This window comes from Vanacampus margaritifer, chromosome 1 (genome assembly GCF_051991255.1).
Source record: "Vanacampus margaritifer isolate UIUO_Vmar chromosome 1, RoL_Vmar_1.0, whole genome shotgun sequence".
Lineage (NCBI taxonomy): Eukaryota > Metazoa > Chordata > Actinopteri > Syngnathiformes > Syngnathidae > Vanacampus > Vanacampus margaritifer.
This window is the reverse complement of record NC_135432.1, coordinates 68,186,815-68,206,090: the sequence shown is the minus strand read 5'-3', so window position 1 is coordinate 68,206,090 and position 19,276 is coordinate 68,186,815. Positions and strand designations below refer to the sequence as shown.

The 19,276-nt window shown below is 46.3% G+C and overlaps 1 protein-coding gene and 1 long non-coding RNA gene across 4 annotated transcripts in view; one reads left to right on the top strand and one right to left on the bottom strand.

Moving 5' to 3' along the window:
* npas3 (neuronal PAS domain protein 3) overlaps nucleotides 1-19,276 on the top strand; it is a 78,858-nt gene that overhangs the window by 47,024 nt on the left and 12,558 nt on the right. For all 3 annotated transcript variants that reach the window (XM_077565475.1, XM_077565459.1, XM_077565466.1), the window contains 4 exons: nucleotides 2,997-3,086; nucleotides 10,479-10,665; nucleotides 16,986-17,107; nucleotides 17,818-18,011. In XM_077565475.1, the coding sequence (XP_077421601.1) occupies nucleotides 2,997-3,086; nucleotides 10,479-10,665; nucleotides 16,986-17,107; nucleotides 17,818-18,011 (593 nt within the window). The remainder of the gene's footprint in view (nucleotides 1-2,996; nucleotides 3,087-10,478; nucleotides 10,666-16,985; nucleotides 17,108-17,817; nucleotides 18,012-19,276) is intronic.
* LOC144051894 (uncharacterized) lies at nucleotides 16,445-19,224 on the bottom strand. The gene is made up of 4 exons (XR_013294069.1): nucleotides 18,828-19,224; nucleotides 17,765-18,016; nucleotides 17,546-17,627; nucleotides 16,445-17,173 (listed from the first exon to the last, which is right to left on the bottom strand). It is a non-coding gene; the product is annotated as an uncharacterized LOC144051894 (long non-coding RNA).

The window sequence follows — 19,276 nt, the reverse complement described above, 5'->3', positions numbered from 1 at the left end:
CTTATTGATGAGAATAATAATAATGATTATTATTATTATTATGGCTTATCAAATTATTGCAAATGCTGTTGTCCCGATAAGTGGGGGCGGAGCTCATGCATGTGAGGGCTGCTTAGCATTGTGAACTTTAGCAACACATCCAGCCACTTTTCGCGTTATATTTTGGGGGTCATTGTGGGATGTTTTATCTTTTGGTAACAATTGTAACGTGTGTTTCCTATCAGCTAATGCTAATCAGTGCTAACTAAGGTGCCACTTTTCACTCATTGAAATCTGTGGTAGCAATTGGAATCGACGCGAAGGCCAACCTGATGGCTAATGTTGAAACAGGCTAACGCTAATAACTCTGTTTGCCAATGCTAATCTGTGCTAACACTGATAAAACTACTAGCTTCTGCTAATTCGTGCTAATGTCATTTTGTAAATTGGAATCACTCTGACATTGGTGAATATTCGTTTCATATCCGTGTGTGTGTGTGCGCGCGCACGTGTGTGTGCATGTGTGTGTTATATTTGCATTATGAGCAGAAGTCAAAGTTGTTTTCTTGTTGTGTCTGCAGAAGTGACTGAAGCTTTTTCAACATTTTCATTCTGCCTAATAGGACAAAGCAATTTATTGTGCATGCACGCACACACGCACACACACGCTATTAATTCAACACAAGCGGTCCACACACACCAAATAAAATAAATAAATGTACAATCAAAATTGCAATTACCTGCGGAATTTGTGAAGGGTAAACAAATGTGCGCCAACCCCCTCGCTCACTCGCCCTCGCTCACTCGCCCTCGCTCACTCGCCCTCGCTCACTCGCGCTCGCTCACTCGCGCTCGCTCACACACACACGCACGTGTGCACACACACCTACACACGCGCGCGCGGTGTTAGCGTTCTAGTTAGCATGCTGAAATGAATACAGTTAGATCCAAAGCAATTTCCTTTTATTTATCTTAGCAGCCGTGCATAAATAAAGGCAAGGGCATCCAGGCAATTAGCATAATTACTAGGAGGCGGTCAGAGCCTCTGCGATTTCTCCCACACACGCGCACACCCGCCATGGGGCGTGTTTATGTGTGTGTGTGTGTGCGTGGAGACAATGGAATGTGTGTGTTGCAACTGTTTGTTGTTTTCTTTACTTTTGTGTGCGAGTCTCCTGTGGTCCGTTTGTTACACACACACCTCCAGGCTCTGTGTGTGTGTGTGTGTGTGTGTGTGTTATTAATATGCAAATGGGCGGCAGAAACAAGCGGCGGACCTTGGAAACAATATCCCGTCTGACAGGCGAGGTCAGCTGATTGGGGATCAGCCGCTCGTTGGCTCGTTGGCTCGTTGGCTCGCTCTCATCTGATTGGTTTGCTGCTCCTTTGGCTCATGAATATTAACGAGGCCCGCCAGCTGCCGCTCGGCGGCGCCACAAACATAAACGTCGTCGTGCAGAAGATGCGCAAAAAAAGTGCTGCTCGGACACACGCCGCTTCATGAGAGCGCTTCGGCAGTGCGTGTGAGAGCATTTTAGTCGTGTAGGTGAGTGAGAGAACGTGACAGTATGTGTGAGAGTGTTCCAAAAACTTTATTGATTCACACATCTAGTACAAGCTAATGCGACGTTAGCCTGTTAGCCTGTTAGAATGCATGAATGGCCTTCCAGGGAAATGTTCCTCAAGGTCGTGTTGACTTGACCTTTGACCCTTGACCCTTTTCACATGCTTCTAAAACTTTATTAACATGTGTGGTGCAATCGCAGCAGCTAATGCTAAATTAGCCGTTAGCATGCGTGATTGCTCGACCCGGGAAACTTTCCTCAAGGTCATGTTTGTCTTGGACTTGATGTTTGCGTCCGGTGTCGTATCAGCACGCATTTACGCGCACGCACATTCATCCGTTGTCATCCCGCCGCGCGCGCCTGCAGCTGCGTGTTGCTCAAGATGAGATTCGAAAAGAAACACACGTGGCGATGATCTCGACATTTTCAATTTGGAGGAGCAAAAAGTCATCCGGACCGAAAAAAATCATCAAGTGGACGAAGGAATGAAACGTCCGCTGGAAACGTTCGCAAAACGTTCGCAAAACGTTCGCAAAACGTTCGCAAAACGTTCGCAAAACGTGCTGACTTCTGTTTTCAGCCTCTCAACAGGAATTCTTCTCAAATTTCCTCAATTAAAGAAGACCGATTATCATAATTTGTGTGTGTTTAAAAATAAAACAATTATAAACTTTGGAAAACAATCGTGTTGGAACGCACGTACGGCGCTGATGCGTAAAACCCGGAAGTCGGCGGTCCGTGGCATTCGCCCCATTGGAAATAAGGTTTTAGCTTTTTAACAAAGTGATGGAATTTTTTTTTTTCCATTATCAGATTCATTGACAAAATATTCAATAGATTAGTTGATTATTCAAATAATCATTAGTCAGCAGTCACAGTGTTATAGTAGCGGCCTATGAATATCTGAATTGGCTTTACTTTTGACTATTCATTTTACTGTTAGTATTTTTATTATTAGCTACCTCACGCACACACGCACACATTATTATGTGTTCCATATTCTGATTATTGTTGTTGTTGTGATGTTCGTCTTGACTTTCTCTGCCAGTCGCGCGCACAACTGTGCGGGGATCCTGGTGTCATTAACCTGCCTGACTCTGCGCGTGCACGTGCGTGCGCGCGCGCGCCTGTCATTTGCCTTACTTAGCGCAATCATCTGCACAGTGTGAGGGAGGCGCGCGCCTGCTGTGCGTGCGTGTGCGCGCGCGCACGCGATATGTTGCGCCCGTGCAGCGTCACGGCTTGATCTTCACATCAATCCGCCATTAGACACGCTCGGCTCGGCTCGGCTCGGCTCGGCTCGGCTCGGCTGTGTGTGTGCGCGCGCGCGTCTGCAGGACGCCTCGTAGAACACGACGCATGCGCGTTCCACATGTTGATCATATCGCGTGTTGATGCTATTGATTGATTATTGACGGACGATGTTGTGTGCGTGTTTTCTTTTCTTTTCAGTCTCTGGACGCTTTTGTATTTGCACTAAACAAGGAAGCTCGCTTCCTGTACATCTCCGAGACGGTCTCCATCTACTTGGGACTCTCGCAGGTCAGTCCACGCCCGCCGTCGTCATCCGACGCATTTGACAAAGTTCACTTTGGGAAACAAACGTCAACACTTGAATCACGGCGTCGCCGAGAAAAACAGGAAGTTTGAGTTTTTTCAAAAAAAAAAGAAATCAATAACAGTTCAGTTCAATGATTCTAAATGAATAACAATGAGATTGTTTACTCAAAATACATAAAGTGCATTGTTTGAATTGCACAATAATCCGGTTAGCTAAATATCATAAACATAAAGCTATGTGGAAAACACTTCTGTCCAGTCTCCCATTTAAAAAAATGTTTTTTATGTTTTTGGAATGAAATTGAATGCCGACGTCTCAAAAACGTAAAAAAAAAAAAAAAAGTACATATCATTTATTAATACTAAATTCATCAACATGAGGGTCATGCATTTCAAATAAATAGACTTTATTAGACTCATGAATATGTACGTTTTTATTTGATAGATTTTTGTTAAAATGATCTAAAAACAAAAGTAAATGGGAATTTTTCATGTAAAAAATAAAAAGACATATCTTAACTCTTTGACTGCCAAAAACGTTAAATAACGTTGAGTAAAATCCTATGGAGGAGTGCCAAAGACGTTAAAAGACGTTTTTTTTTTCAAAACAGAGGTGAAACTAACCATTTTCTATTGTTGATTACTGAAAAACGGAATAAGGTAGAAACAAACTTTTTTTTCTGATGAAAGCTGAGAGTCCAATCTTTCATTTGGTCGGATGTGTGTTAGTCCAAACACAACATTTTCTGTGGACCTTGAAAGATCAGTCAAAATGCTTAAATGGGCTGGCACTGGCCACGCCCCGTTTCGGAAAACGTCTGGCAGTCAAAGAGTTAAGATAGTTTTGCAATATTTCTGTGAGTGATATTTTCTATTTTGGCGCAAGCCAGCCAATCATTGTTTGCTAAATTGTGTGTCATTTGGTCAGCAAAGACAATTGTCAACAAATGAGCTTCATTTACAATCTCATCAGCGACACGCGCGCGCGCACACACGCACGCTCTGTTCGATTGACTTGCGTGTGCGTGCCTGTCAGCTCGCTAACGAGCCGTGCGTCTTCATTGGCTCACTCTCCGCTCACTGGCTTTAATGGAGGCCCCAAGGTCAGCGCTTTGACCTTGACAAAGCTAATAAGTCATTAGTGACGAGCTCAGCGTGCTGCGCGCGTCAATGACGGCGGCTCAAAGTGCATCTTGGTCAAATGTTTTTTTTAAATGTTCAATGCAGACGTTTATGTTTTTCAGTGTTGATGTTTAATGAATATTGAGTGTTTTTTTTCTTCATGCATTTTGTTCTGTTGAGCACCCCCATGTGGCAGAGTGCTGTACTGCATTGATTTGCTCTTTCAACTCGCAGCATTCTTCGAAGTCACACTTTTACAATTTGTAACTCAAATCTACATTTAAAAAAAAAAAGCAATGGAAGTTTATATTGAAGTATTATTGTCTTGAAAATGGATTTGGATCTTAACCCAGCCGATCTGATGAAGTCAGAAACACTCCATGTGGTTGTGGGATTATGCAAATTAGCCAGATTGTGACATCGCTACTGGTTGAAAAATCACCTTAATTGTGCAAAAATAATACATGTAGGAAGAAAGTTCTAAAATTGTGTATTGAAGTCTAGTTGTCTTGAAAAGGGCTGTGGATCTTCACCCAGCCTACTTCATCAAGTTGTTGGCCGGGGAATTCGGTGTGGGGGCGGCATTATGCAAATTTGCCCGATTAGTGACATTTGCGGCCAAACTTGTGTATGACGCGTGAAAATGTTATGTTTATTACACGGTAATAATAATTGTTAATTTGGCCCAAAAGATGTATTGAAAAAAGGGGGGAAAAAAACATCATTTTTTGACGCATCCACATTTTTAACTCGAGCTGTGCGGCCATTTTAACGATTGGTTAACGACCTCATTTAATTTTTGGGAGTTAATGTCTGGAATATATTTGATTGACGGCTCGTCACTTCCTCCCCCCCAAATTTTTTCACCTTTGTTAATCCCTCAATTTAATGGTGCCGCCATTTTGTCACCACTTTGTGCAATCATTAGCGGCAAACAAGATGGAGGATGAGGAGGTGTGTGTGTGTGTGTGTGTGTGATTAAAGTTCTCACATGAACGCGAGCAAAGACACGCTAATCACCCGCTAAGCGCGACGTCGGCTAACGTGCGATAAAAACCAAAGAACAAGATAAGGGATGCTTGCTTGGGGGACCCGTGTGACAATTAATCAATTATTTGATAGACATCATCAATCAATGCTGGATGTGGAATTAATCCAGGGAGGGAGAAAGGTACGAGGTGGGTGGGGGTTGGTTGAGTTGGGGGGGGGGGGGGGGGGGGCTTCCTCTTTAATTTACTGAAGTGATTGTTGGCGACTCTTTTGGAAGGACACACACGTGACACGTGACACGTGACACGTGACACGTGACACGTGACACGTGACACGTGTCACGTGCACACAAACTTGACACTTCCTCAACTGCCGCATCACATGATCACATGATCGAGCGTGTGTGTGTGCGCGCACGTTCACTTTCTGTGCGTGGCTATTTGGCTAAAATACATGGAAATAACACGAATTGAAATCAATAAATATTTGGATGAATTGAAAGAAAGAATCTATTGGCTATCAAAAGTTGTCCCAATTGAAATCGGTTTAAGGAACGGCGTGACGTGCAAAGAAGTCAATTGAAGTCAGATTTGGGAAATTTCAACTTTGCGGCCATTTCGTCCAACTGCGACGTCTGTCTGACCACCGGGTGGCGCTGTGCACGTTCTGACGCACGCCAAGAAGAAGAACTCATCTGATGATGTCATTCAGTTCACAGCTGAAAATAAGATCGGTTGCAAAACGGGGAGGAAAAAGAAACAAGCCTTTTTTTGGACAATGACATCAGGAAGCGCTTCTAAATTTCAGCGAGCGACGGAGACAGCAAGTCCAGTCCTCGTCTTTTTTCTTTTTTTGCTGGCATGTGCGTGCGCGTCGGGGATGGGAGGTCGCCATTTACATGAGGTGGCGCGGGGCCGACGATGATGATGGGCAGACGAGGAAGGTCACACTTAATTGAGCCTCCCTGGCGGACTTCCTCACGCACGCACGCACACACGCACGCACGCACGCACGCACGCACGCCGTCTGTCCTCATTCATATTTGATGACTCCTGAGCTCACGTGTCATGACAACGAAGTCGTATCTTCAACATCTACGACTGACTGCTTTAAAGACTTTCCATTGGTTGTGTTCGGTCCTTTCATGCGACTCTTTTTAAAAAAGGGACGCGATGGCGCCGTCCTCGCTTCCGGTGGCGCCCCCTGGACGTCATTTCCTTCCAGTGCGGTTGCAGCCAATCATATTGCAGCGGCGGGTGGAGCGAATCCTCGGCTTTCGTGACGCTAGTGCACGCTACGGTGCTAACAGCGTTTAGCGTCCTGAGCCATCGCTCATCGCCGCCAAGTATTTATTCATCCAAGATTGGTCGCACATGAAAGGAATGTGGGAAATCGCTTTGTTCGCGACTGACATGTTTTGTTTCCAATCGGAGTTTGCTTTTACCCGAGGTCCGAGGATAATCCGTGATAGCATAGCGCACAGTTTACTGATGCTAGTAGTGATGCTAATCCACTTTATGCCACTGGCATAAATAAAATCACAATTGAAATGATTTTATAATCCTAATAATTCATTAGCTGTGAAAAATATCCACTTTTGACAACAAGACAGAATCGATTTTTCTAAAACTGCAAACCGTGAGCACAAAACCAACCAAACTGTTCCACCCCTAATATATACATAAATATATATATATATGTATGATTGCAATGTGTGACCATGTGCAGCTGAGGGGTCAAAGTTGACAGTCGACAGTTTGTGTATTTTGTTCCTCTGGCGTTCGTTTGCCAGCTTGATGGCAACCAAAGTCTCGCACACGCCGGCTGCCTGAAGGACCCGCTGAAAAAGTATGTGTGAGCGAGGGGGGGGGTCAGGTCAGGGTTGTGACCCACATCGGGATGGCGGCAGCGGCGGAGTGGCTTGTTGCGCGAGGGGGCGCTTGTTGGCTTGCATGACGCACGCCGGCGAGGTGAAGCGAGCGCGCGACCTTGACAAGGACGCCGCACATTTCAATTGCGCTTCACAAAGAAGAAAAAGAAGTTGCTCTTTTTTTGGAAGTCGTTTGTTTCACTCGGATTCACTTGCGAAAGTTGCGAGTGTTTTGAGGTTTGACCTCGTCAAAGTCAAACCGCAAACTCTCTTTTTATGACACTTTCAAACAAACTTTCACAAACTTATATCGTTATAGATTTTGATGTATCTACAATTCTCTCCTTTTTTCCTTTTCCTTTGCTCGGCGTCATCTTTCTCTCCCCCTCCTCATCCTCCTCTTCCTCCTCATCCTCCTCTTCCTCCTCTTCCTCCTCATCCTCCTCATCCTCCTCTTCCTCTTCTTCCTCCAATCGCTCCTCGTCTTCCTCGTCTCTTGCCATCAACGTCCTGCTGTTATTTTGATGTGTGTGCGTTGCTGCAGTCGAGTCGTCAGCGACACCTTGGGGAGCGATGCTAACGTGCGCGCGCGCCATGCTAACGTGTGCGCGTGCGTGTCCCGTGGCACACAAAGAAGTTGACGAGCCGCGAGGCTTGGAGCGGCCCTAAAGTTGAAGGTGATTGGAAGTCATCCGAGGCCGCTGACGGGTGCCGGTGGAGGGGGCGGGGCCTGTGAGTGCCGGCCAATGGAGGGACGACGTGTCGCAATATGAAGACGGAATGCTAATCAAGTCCATTGCATGCAAATGAAGTCGATCATTTTTATTGACGCGGCCGATCGATGGGCAGCAGAAGGTCAACGGCGCCCCCTGGAGACACGCGCGCAATTTCAATCCGAACCCTGGGGGAGGTCACACGTGTCCTTTGCAATCTGCCAGGCCAGCGCGCGTGCGTGTGTGCGTACATTTTGCAAATCAGCTCCCACTTCATCAATCTCTGTATTTTTTTTATACTGCGGTAAACACGTTTGAAGATTTGTGTTATTCCAGGAGATTTTAAAAAAACCAAACATTTCTTGGGGCAAATATTCTTGGTGTGCGTCGATTCTCATGCTTGATTTCTTTTCACCTGAAGCGAGGGATGATGATGATGATGATGATGATGATGATGATGATGATGATGATGATGATGATGATGAAGAAGAAGGGGGGGGGGTCACGTGATCGCAGTTGACGCCACACTTCGGTCTTCATTTAAGTGCAAATCTTTTTCATTGTCGCCTCCTGACACGTGTCAGCACAAATCACTCAGGCGTGCGCGTGTGCACGTGTGGGTGCGTGAACACGTGTTTGTGTGTTCAGCAAGGCTATTTAAGCAAAAGGAAAATTCCAAAAACAATTTCCTTAACCAAATCAAAGAAAAACGAAAAGGCTTTTCAAAAAACCAAAACGAACTGAAACTACATTTTGATGTTTACAAAACTAAATCAAATTATAGCGAAAATGTGCGTGTGCGAGCAGGTTGAAGAAGCTTTAATGATTTGGGCCACTGAGACACGAGTGTGTGAGACAACGTATTGATCGCGCACTTCCTGCTCCTACGGGGCTCCCCGCATGCGCACGCGCGCGCGCGCACACATAGGAGTTAGTGAGAGGTGTTGATATGTTGATCCTGCCGCAAACAAACTTGCTGCAAAATGTAGTCGAGCCTGTGAGTGTTCATGTGTTCGTGTGTGCGCGCGTGTGCGCGTGCGTGCGTGCGTGGCCTCCTACCTCCTTCATGGTCCACATGACGTGATTGTTTTTAGCATCCTGTGTTTTGTTTGGTTTAATACATCACATTCTATCACACTCAGCTGACGCGCGCGCACACACACGCGCGCACGCACACACACAAGGTGGTAGGAAAGAGTTGATATTGGCGCGTTCATTTGTCATCTTTCGAGGAGCTGACAAGCAGAGTGTCTATTTACCGTGCGTGCGTGCGTGCGTGCGTGCGTCAAAAGAAATTCATCCTCATTCATCTGACTGATAACACACTTGTGCTGTCTGCCAACACACACACATTTACATCTAGTATGCCAGAAGGCATCCCATAATACTAATACTAATAAACTGCTGTCAGGGGCTTTTTCTAATTGTAACTTTCCTGAAACAAGCCCCCCCCCCCCCCCCCCAAAAAAAAAAAGGCCGACTTCCCGATCAAATGGGGTCCTTGAGACTTTTTTGTGTTTCTTATTATGATGACATTTTCTGTCGGTTGGTCAAACCGTGTGGCGGGCTGCTTTTATTTGTCCAACGTTGCAGGTGGCGCTATTGCGCAACTTTTTTGAGGTGATGTTGTGAGGTCCCAAAATGCAAACATTTACACGCTTGTGAGTTTTTGGGCGTGTTGACATCCGCCGGAAGGTCGTGAAGTCGCCAAGGAAAATAATCCCCAACGACCCCTTGTGCGGTTTCCATGGCGACGCGGCCAGACTTTTACGGGGCGCTCTCGAGTCGCGAGCGAGCGCCGAGCGAGGAAAGCCGAGGACGGGCGTCGTCAGCGGCGGGCTCGTTAGCGGCCGCCGTCTAATTACGCGCCGTCAAAGTGGCAATATTAGCCCACTTAGCTCATGTTTAATGTCCTCATTAATTATGCGCGCTGCCAGCCAGCCCGCTTGCCGCAATTTGATGACTTCTTTGCAAAGTCACCAAGAGCGCAAACTGGCCCGGCGCGTGCGTGCGCGCGTGCGTGCGTGCGTGCGTTCCAAGCCAATGAAAACGCCATCAGAGATTGAGATTAATGGGACGCCGTCATATTTTCAAAATGAACCTCCTTGTTTTTATTATTTCATTTTTCTCCAAATGCGGACTTGCACAATTCAAAACTTGCAATTCGAGTGTTCGTGTTTGTTGTTAAACTAAAACAAAAAACACGTCCAAGCAAAAAGTTCTGTCATTTCCTGTCACACGTGTGCATAATACGCACCTTAAAAAAACAATCTTTTTTTGTCTGTACTTGTGCAAAGTACTTGCTGGCATCCAACAAAACAAAACAAAACAAAACAAAACAAAACAAAACAAAACAAAGACAACTTTTGCAAGTATTTAAGACATTTGAATGTTTTGTGGCTAATTGTGGCCTGCTGAGTCCAAAAACCGCATCCATCTTTTGGAACTGGCTCTTGTTTTAGAAGTGTTGATATTTTCAAACAGGAAGTTATTGCTCTTAATCTGAAAAATGTTTTCTGTTTTCAGGAAATGTGAAAAGTGATTTTAGCGTTGAAACAGGAAATGAAGTCTCTTCATCTTGGAAATGATTTTGACCTCAGAAATGAAGGACTCGCAATCGGAAAAAACAGGAAGTCAAATGTCCAGAGTGAGGAAGTGACGACTTGTGGGTTCCCGCAGGTGGAGCTCACGGGCAGCAGCGTGTTTGACTACGTGCACCCGGGCGACCACGTGGAGATGGCGGAGCAGCTGGGCATGAAGGTCCCGCCCGGCAGGGGAGCCTCGTCGCTGGGCCCGGGCGCCGCCAACGAGGACGCCGCCTCGTCGGCATCGTCGGCGTCGCCGCACCCCGACACGCCCGAACCAGGTAACGGGATTCGGGTAACGGGATTCGGCTAACGGGATTCGGCTAACGAGATTCGGGTAACGGGATTCAGGTAACGGGATTCGGGTAACGGGATTCGAGTAACGGGATTCGGCTAACGGGATTCGGCTAGCGGGATTCGGGTAACGGGATTCGGCTAACGGGATTCGGGTAACGGGATTCGGGTAACGGGATTCGAGTAACGGGATTCGGCTAACGGGATTCGGGTAATGGGATTCGGGTAACGGGATTCAGCTAACGGGATTCGGCTAACGGGATTCGGCTAACGGGATTCGGGTAACGGGATTCGGGTAACGGGATTCGGGTAACGGGATTCGGCTAACGGGATTCGGCTAACGGGATTCAAGTAACGGGATTCGGGTAACGGGATTCGGGTAACGGGATTCAGCTAACGGGATTCAGCTAACGGGATTCGGGTAACGGGATTCGGCTAACGGGATTCGGCTAACGGGATTCAAGTAACGGGATTCGGCTAACGGGACTCAGCTAACGGGACTCGGCTAACGGGATTCGGCTAACGGGATTCGGCTAACGGGATTCGGCTGACGGGATTCGGCTGACGGGATTCAAGTAACGGGATTCGGGTAACGGGAGTCGGGTAACGGGATTCGGGTAACGGGATTCAGCTAACGGGATTCAGCTAACGGGATTCGGGTAACGGGATTCGGCTAACGGGATTCGGCTAACGGGATTCAAGTAACGGGATTCGGCTAACGGGACTCAGCTAACGGGATTCAGCTAACGGGATTCGGCTAACGGGATTCGGCTAACGGGATTCGGCTGACGGGATTCGGCTGACGGGATTCAAGTAACAGGATTCGGCTGACGGGATTCGGCTAACGGGATTCGGGTAACGGGATTCGGGTAACGGGATTCGGGTAACGGGATTCAGCTAACGGGATTCGGGTAACGGGATTCGGCTAACGGGATTCGGCTAACGGGATTCAAGTAACGGGATTCGGCTAACGGGATTTGGGTAACGGGATTCGGGTAGCGGGATTCGGGTAACGGGATTCGGGTAACGGGATTCAGCTAACGGGATTCAGGTAACGGGATTCGGCTAACGGGATTCGGCTAACGGGATTCGGCTAACGGGATTCGGGTAACGGGATTCGGCTGACGGGATTCGGCTAACGGGATTCGGCTAACGGGATTCGGCTGACGGGATTCGGCTGACGGGATTCGGGAACGGGATTCGGCTAACGGGATTCGGCTAACGGGATTCGGCTAACGGGATTCGAGTAACGGGATTCGGCTAACGGGATTCGGCTAGCGGGATTCGGTTAACGGGATTCGGGTAACGGGATTCGAGTAACGGGATTCGGGTAACGGGATTCGGCTAACGGGATTGGGCTAACGGGATTCGGGTAACGGGATTGGGCTAACGGGATTGGGCTAACGGGATTGGGCTAACGGGATTGGGCTAACGGGATTCGGCTAACGGGATTCGGCTAACGGGATTCGGGTAACCGGATTCAGCTAACGGGATTCGGCTAACGGGATTCGGGTAACGGGATTCGGCTAGCGGGATTCGGGTAACGGGATTCGGGTAACAGGATTCGGCTAACGGGATTCGGCTAACGGCCGCCGTTCGCAAGTCTTGCAACGCGTTCATTGCACATCCATAAACTTGGGGATTTATCTTCAATTATTCATGTGTACACAAAAACACACAATCTACACACGTGACATCTTGTAACATCCAACTCCAAATATGAAATAATGCATTTTCATATTCATTATTTGGTATTGACATTTTGACATAAATCAAGTGTGATTAAGAAAAATGACTTCAATAAATGTAATTGAAATGAAGTCTGATATCTTGTAACATATTTTCATAATTCTACAATCCCAAATAATTTGAATATGCATGCATGATTTTAAAACAACTTTTTTAGTGAATTGCACGTGATATCTTGTAACTATCAAATGGATTTAAAATTGAAAATGTAAAAAAAATCATGCGGCATATTTTCATTTTTCTAACATTAAAAATAATATAAACATGAAAAAATTATTTTTAAGTTGTACATTTCTTTTAACTTTCACATGCATTTAAAATTGCCGATGAAAAATGATGCACGATTTGATAAAAAAATGACAAAAAAATTGTAAGTAAATGATTGATGACGTTTGTCTCTCGTCTTCTATTGGACTTTCCAAGCACGTGGATGAAGACACGATTTCAAAGTATGTGAAGCATCGTTTGCGTCGTGATCGAATGCTGCAATTGGATTGATTTTGCCGCTTTTTCCGGCGTTTCTGCTTTGACCGCAAGGCGAGTGCCGTCATCGTCATTGCTAACTGTTAGCATGCGGCTTGCGTTTTGGATGCTGGCTTAGCCTTAAGCTAAGCGGGCTTTTCTCAGAAGACGAATCCCATATAGTCGCACAAGGTGTCTTCGTCTTTGTAGCTTGAGCGCTAACTTGAATAGGAAAGTAGTAATACGTATTTTTGCCGCTTGCAGAGTGGCGACATGCACGTCGGCGTGCGTCCTCGCGCTATGAAAATTCCCCGCGGATGGGATCGGATGGCCCCCATTAGCATTCGGCGCGGCGCCTGCGAGACTTTTCACCTGGCAAAGCTTCTCACGCCGCTGACGATAATTTGAGAATTAGAGTGAAATCCATTTGTAAATTCAACAAAGCGACTTGATCTGGGCGGAGGACGTCACTTCATCAGGACGTTCAAACACGCCGCAGATTGCCTGGCTGGTTGCGGCGCTCCGCCGAGACGCCGCGCTAATTACATCTGCCGCGCGTTTATTCGCAGCTCTTCGCTGCTGCTTGACGGCTGGGGAGACGCAGGGGTGGGCGAGGCGGGGGCAGGGGGGTGTGCTTAGGAATTGGAATTGCACTTTTTTCACTTTTCTTTTTTCTCTTTGACTTTGCGCAAACATCTCACAGCTCAAGATGGCCGACACTTGTCACAGTGAGGAGAAGAAGAAGAAAAAAAAAAGCGAATGCAAATCGGAAACTCAAATGGGGGCGATTGTCTTCGTCTACCAAATTTCATGCCACGAAGTCTTTGGGCGGCGAGGGTTATTTTTGGGGGGTGTCAGACGAAGCCCCGGAAATGACCCTACGGTGGCCACGAGAAGCCAAAATGGAAGCTTTTTGTGTCTTTTTCAGCGTGGCTTTTTTTGTGGGTCTTCTCATGTCTACCGAATTTCATTTTGTCAAATTGTCTTTGGCGGCTTCATTTTGAAAGAAAATTCAAAAGGCAACAAGCTGACTGCAAATGGACCCAAAATGGCCGACTTTGAGTGTCTTTCCAGGATGTTTGTCGTTGATTTTTTTATTTGTGGGTCAACTCCTAATTTCATGCGAATGTTGGGGGCCGAATTTTGCAAATTTGAAAGCCCCTTGAAAAAAGGCCACGGCGAGAAGTAATCGCAAAATGGCCAACGTGGGTTTTGGGCGTGGCTTCTTGAGACTATTCCGCATTTACTGGTTGTAAACACGCCTCCAAAATTGCGTTTTGCTTCTGGGCCTGAAATGTCCTAAAAGAATTATCGAAGGACCGCTGGGAAAAAATGAACGGAGCTTAAAAACAAAATGGTGGACTTGACAGACTTTGTGAGACTTTATTTGTGGGTGGACGCGTTAGATGGCGAAATTGATGCTGGGGCCGCGCCAGCCATTTGTTGAAAAGTGCCACGCACGTGAGCGCACGTTTGAGCGCTCAGCGTGAGCGCTTTTGAGTTTGATGATGAAAAAGAGAAAAAGTGCGCTGACCTTGTCAGCCCTGGCGAGCGCCGTTTTTTGCGAGGGCCGTTTTTTGCGAGCGCCGTTTGCGAGCGCCGTTTGCGAGCGCCGTTTGCGAGCGCGTTGCAGTGAAGAAAATCATCTTGAAAGGCGCATGATGCAAGTGGACTCTTAAAAGTGCACCCGCCGATTGGCGCCAAACGTGTCGCCACGCCCTCCTCGACCACCAGGAGGGAAACTCGACACGTTTCCCGTTTGGCTCTCAAGGTCGCACGTTTGCCCTTCAGTTCCTCGGCAAGCAGAAATGAGAGCGAACTTGTGAGTTGGACGCAGCAAAGACTGTTGTTAACATTTGCATATGTACAAAATGAAGCTGGAAAATGGTGGCAAAAAAAACATGCATGCACTCACAGCAGGCAACGAGGCACTCTAAAGCGACCAGGCTATTGGCGGGCTGTTACTATTCACATTTAGTCTTCTTTTTTTTTGAAGAGCCAAAAGAAGATCCAACTGCTGCAATCCAATTCAACATGTAGAATTGGATCGCAGCAGTCATTGTGCGGCCGACATGTGACTTCCCAGCATGCAATGTAACCTTGAGTGACAGCTTACAGGCGCCACCTGCTGGTTGTTTCCTCCTCATTAAAAACAAACGACCCGACCAACAAACTCAAATGATCGGATTTCTTATCGATTTATCGGCCGACCTTACTCTCGTCTCCGTCATCGGTCCTGCGTGTTGCGCTTTTCTTCTTCTTCTTCTTGGACTTCAACTTCCTGATTGTCTCCCCAAAGAGGAAGAGGAGCTGAAGTGAGCTTAGAGGAGCTTTAATGTGGCGGGATCAGGCAGGATGAGGATGAGGATGAGGAGCGGCGAGAGGAAGTGTCGGGATCAAGGCAGCTTCGCATTTTACATTTGAAGGAGACGACGACGAGGACGAGCGTGCGTGCCCCCCCCCCCCCCCCACACACACACACACACAACAAAAAAATCACTATGATGCCCCCTAGCTGACAAAACTTTTTTCTTTTTTTTAATCACAGGACGTGAGAGCCAAACAGGTTGAAAAATTGTGTAATATTTTTGATGATAAAATGTTTGAGCTATCAGTTGCTTCTGTTAGCCTACGGATGCTAACTAGCTCCTGAAATAGCAAATGGCGACATACGCATCTTAATTGATTGTTCGCCAGTTGGACTTTGCCTTTGAAGGATTGGCGCATTTTTGTGGCGGCGGCGTCCACCTTGACGCTCGGCGGTCACGTTAGCTCGTTATCATCGCGACACAATGAGGCTTCGCAAGCGGGCAGCCATGTTTTAGCTTGACAAAGGCGGCGGCGGCGGCGGCCCACAGAGACCCGCCGCCGTCACGTCGCCGGCGTGGCGACGCACCGGGTTTTGTCCACACGAGTGCTTCTTCCTAATCAGCGACTCGTCCTTCAAAGGCCGCCCGAGTTTCCCGCCGCAGATGATAATGATATAAAATATAAATGTGATCATAATGAGCTCCCAAGTCGCGCGGCGCCACCTGCTGCCTTTCAGGCTAATCTTTGTCTTGGAGGAGGCGCGTCCCTCAAGACGCGTCACCGCCGAATGAGAAACAGAAAACGTGCGCCACCTCTGGACCCGCGCGCGCCTCCTCATCCTCGTGGCCTTCATCATTTGTTTGTCTTTCGTCCTCTTGTCTTCATTCACGTCCTTTTCTTCCCGGTTGACATCTTTCCTTGCTCGTCCCACAAGACTTCTTTCATTGGAAACCTGCATCTCAAGGTTATTATAGTTTGGGAATTTACTTTTCAGTTAGTTTTGATTTCATTTGGAGTTTTTTGTATTTATTTTTTTTAATTCGTTTTCTGAGTGGTTCTGTTTTTATTAGTTTGAGTTAAGTAAAAAAAAATGTTAAGTATTAGTTTTAGTTTGTCTTTGTTTTTTAAGGTGTACTACTTTTTCTAACCTAATGTTGCATTTCGGCTGACTTAAATGGAAAAAGCAAGCAAGCCATTGAAGCCAAAAGGATCGACGTCATCAGAAGATGATTTTCTATTGGCTGCTGCTCGATGACATCACTTCTGCATGACACAATTTCAAACGTCCTTATTCCGGTTCATATCAAAATAAATCTACTTTAAATTACATTTAAAATCATCCCCAAAAGTACATTCAATGGACATTTTTTGCTATAGTTAGTTTTGTAAACATAAAATGTATTTTCAGTTAGTTTTCATTGTGTGCGTGTATTTCTGAATGTGTCTGACTTGCCATGTTCATGACCATCTGCACACTCGCGTGTCCGTGTGTTTGTGTTTTTGTTTTTTTGTGTTTTTTTCTTGGCTTGCATCTTGAGTTTGAGCCTCCAGAGGGCAGCAAATTCTTGACTTTTGATTCCTTCCTGAAATTCCACGCAAGCATGGCGTGAACTTGAGCACGTTGTTCTTCTCAAAGTTGTTTTCCTTTTGGTCCGCCTTCATCAAGGGTGTCTAATTTGCATATGCATTGGTTTTGTCCGCGAGACGACAAAAGGCGTCAGCGTGTACTTGCCGGAAGTTTTTTATTTTGAAAGGACTGACGGGAAGCGATTGTGTTGCCTTTCAGTGGAGTCGAGCAGTCCAAACTCCGTCCTGTCGCCCGACTCGTGTCTGGAACGTTCTTTCTTCATCCGAATGAAGTCGACGCTCACCAAGAGAGGCGTCCACATCAAGTCGTCAGGGTACAAGGTGGGTCCCCTCGTTTTCAGTCCTCCGTCCAAAAAGTCTTCGTCATTTTCTTCAATTGACCTTTCACTTCCAAAGAGGAAAATGAGGTCAACGTTGAACCTTCCCGTTTTTATTTGCTGCTATTTGCATCTTGATGTGTTAAATAAATAAATAGAACTTTGATTTGATCAAAACACTTTTGTCCATTAAAAAAGAAAAACATTCAACTCAAAATGTCAATCATAGCTGTTTAGATGATAGCAACACAACTTTAAGCCACGAATACCTTATTTTAAACATGAAGCATGTAAAAATAAGGATGTTTATGCGTCACATTGCACTTGAAAGTTGTGTTCGTAAATCCTACACGGCTATACGAGACATGTTGAATCGATTTTCTTCCTTTTAATTTAATGGAAACGGCGCTTTATGAATAAATTAAGACAAAGTACTATTTACCTTAGCTGATCCGAAATACGATCCGACCCGTGACTCCGACCCGTGACTCCGACCCGTGACTCCGACCCGTGACTTTTGTGATCTAGTGTAGGAAAGAAAAGCTGCGTTTTTGAACTTTTGATGTGAACGCCAAATGTCGTCAATATCCAACAAAAACAAAGGAACTGGCCTTGTTGTCCCAATACTTTTGGAGGGGAGCGTGTATGTGATGTCACGTACGTGATGACATCATCAGTTGAGAGAAACGCTCTGGTGCTGCGTTTGTCCCCCAGGTGATCCACGTGACCGGTCGCCTTCGCATCCGAATGGCGCTGACGCACAGCCGCTCGGTGCCCAATCAGATCCTGGGCATGGTCGTGGTGGCGCACGCGCTGCCGCCGCCCACCATCAACGAGGTGCGCATCGACTGCCAGATGTTTGTCACGCGCGTCAACATGGACCTCAAGATCGTCTACTGCGAGAACAGGTGAGCTAAAACAAAAAAACATTCAAAGAAGGAAACGGATGAATGTGTTGTTATCGCGCTAATGCTAATTAAATGAGCGTGTTCAGCAGCATGCGGACGCAAACGATCAAAAAACAACTCGTGTGGAACTCTTCTTCATATCTTCATGACTTTTATTGATTTTTTAAATTGATTTGTTGATTTCTACTTCATATGAAGCCTACCTCTGTCTGTTAGCATGCTAATGCTAATTGCGCTAGCATATTAGGTGTCCGCACAGAGAAGCTGTTTTGATGTAAATGATTCCTGGCACTGTGAGTGTGGTGACTTCTGATTAAAACTGAACATGAAATCTAGTTGCATCTGTTAGCGTGCAATGCTAATTGCACTAGCATTTCGCGTTTCGGCACAGAGGACCTCTGAAGTGGTTTTGACAAACAATTAAAAATAATAATAATAATGTTTTCCAACTGTCGACATCACCGCTAATGTGAGGCCAACCACTTGTTAGCATGCTAACGCTCAATATGGTCGCATATTTTTAGTCTACGTGTCAACAATTCTAATCCGTGCTGATGATAGACGATAAAATATATTCATGGAAAACCTCGTCACTTCCATGAGCGTTTTTTTCTGCGCAAACTTTAACAAGCTTAACTACATCTGTTAGCATGCTAATGCTAATTTGACTATATATTGTTAGGTGTCCAACGATAAAACATTTTTCTTTTAATTATGTGTTAGCATGCCAATGCTATTGTTGCTATGTTGTTTTTGTGATAAACAATAACATTCTAATCTTTTTGCATTTCTGCCACAAAGTCGTCAGATCCGCACCGTCCTTCGCATGACAAACTGGTGGAAACATTTCCCCCCACATTTCCTCCGGATTTCATTTGGCCATCTTTTAAGATTCCCGACGTGATGCTGCGTCCGTCCGTCTGTCCGGTGGCCGCTCGTGTCGCGCGCGGCACATTTTTATTCATGAGCCAATCGCGCGGCGTAAGCCGCGGGCGAGTCTCTGATGGATCTATCTTGCTCGCCGCCGTCCAGATAAAAGTGATAGCATCTCGCTCGCGACTTAACCGGCTGACCGCCGAGATTCTATCAAGCTCCGCGACGCACAAAGAGAGAAGAAAGCGCCGTGTTTTTTCTTCAAAAAAGAAAAAAAAGTCATATGGATTCTTTTTGTGGTCGCTGCGAGCAACACAAAGACGAGCGCCGGCCGCCTCCATTACAAAAAGAGGAAATGTGTTTTAGGAGGAATGAGGGAGGCGTGCTCTTAT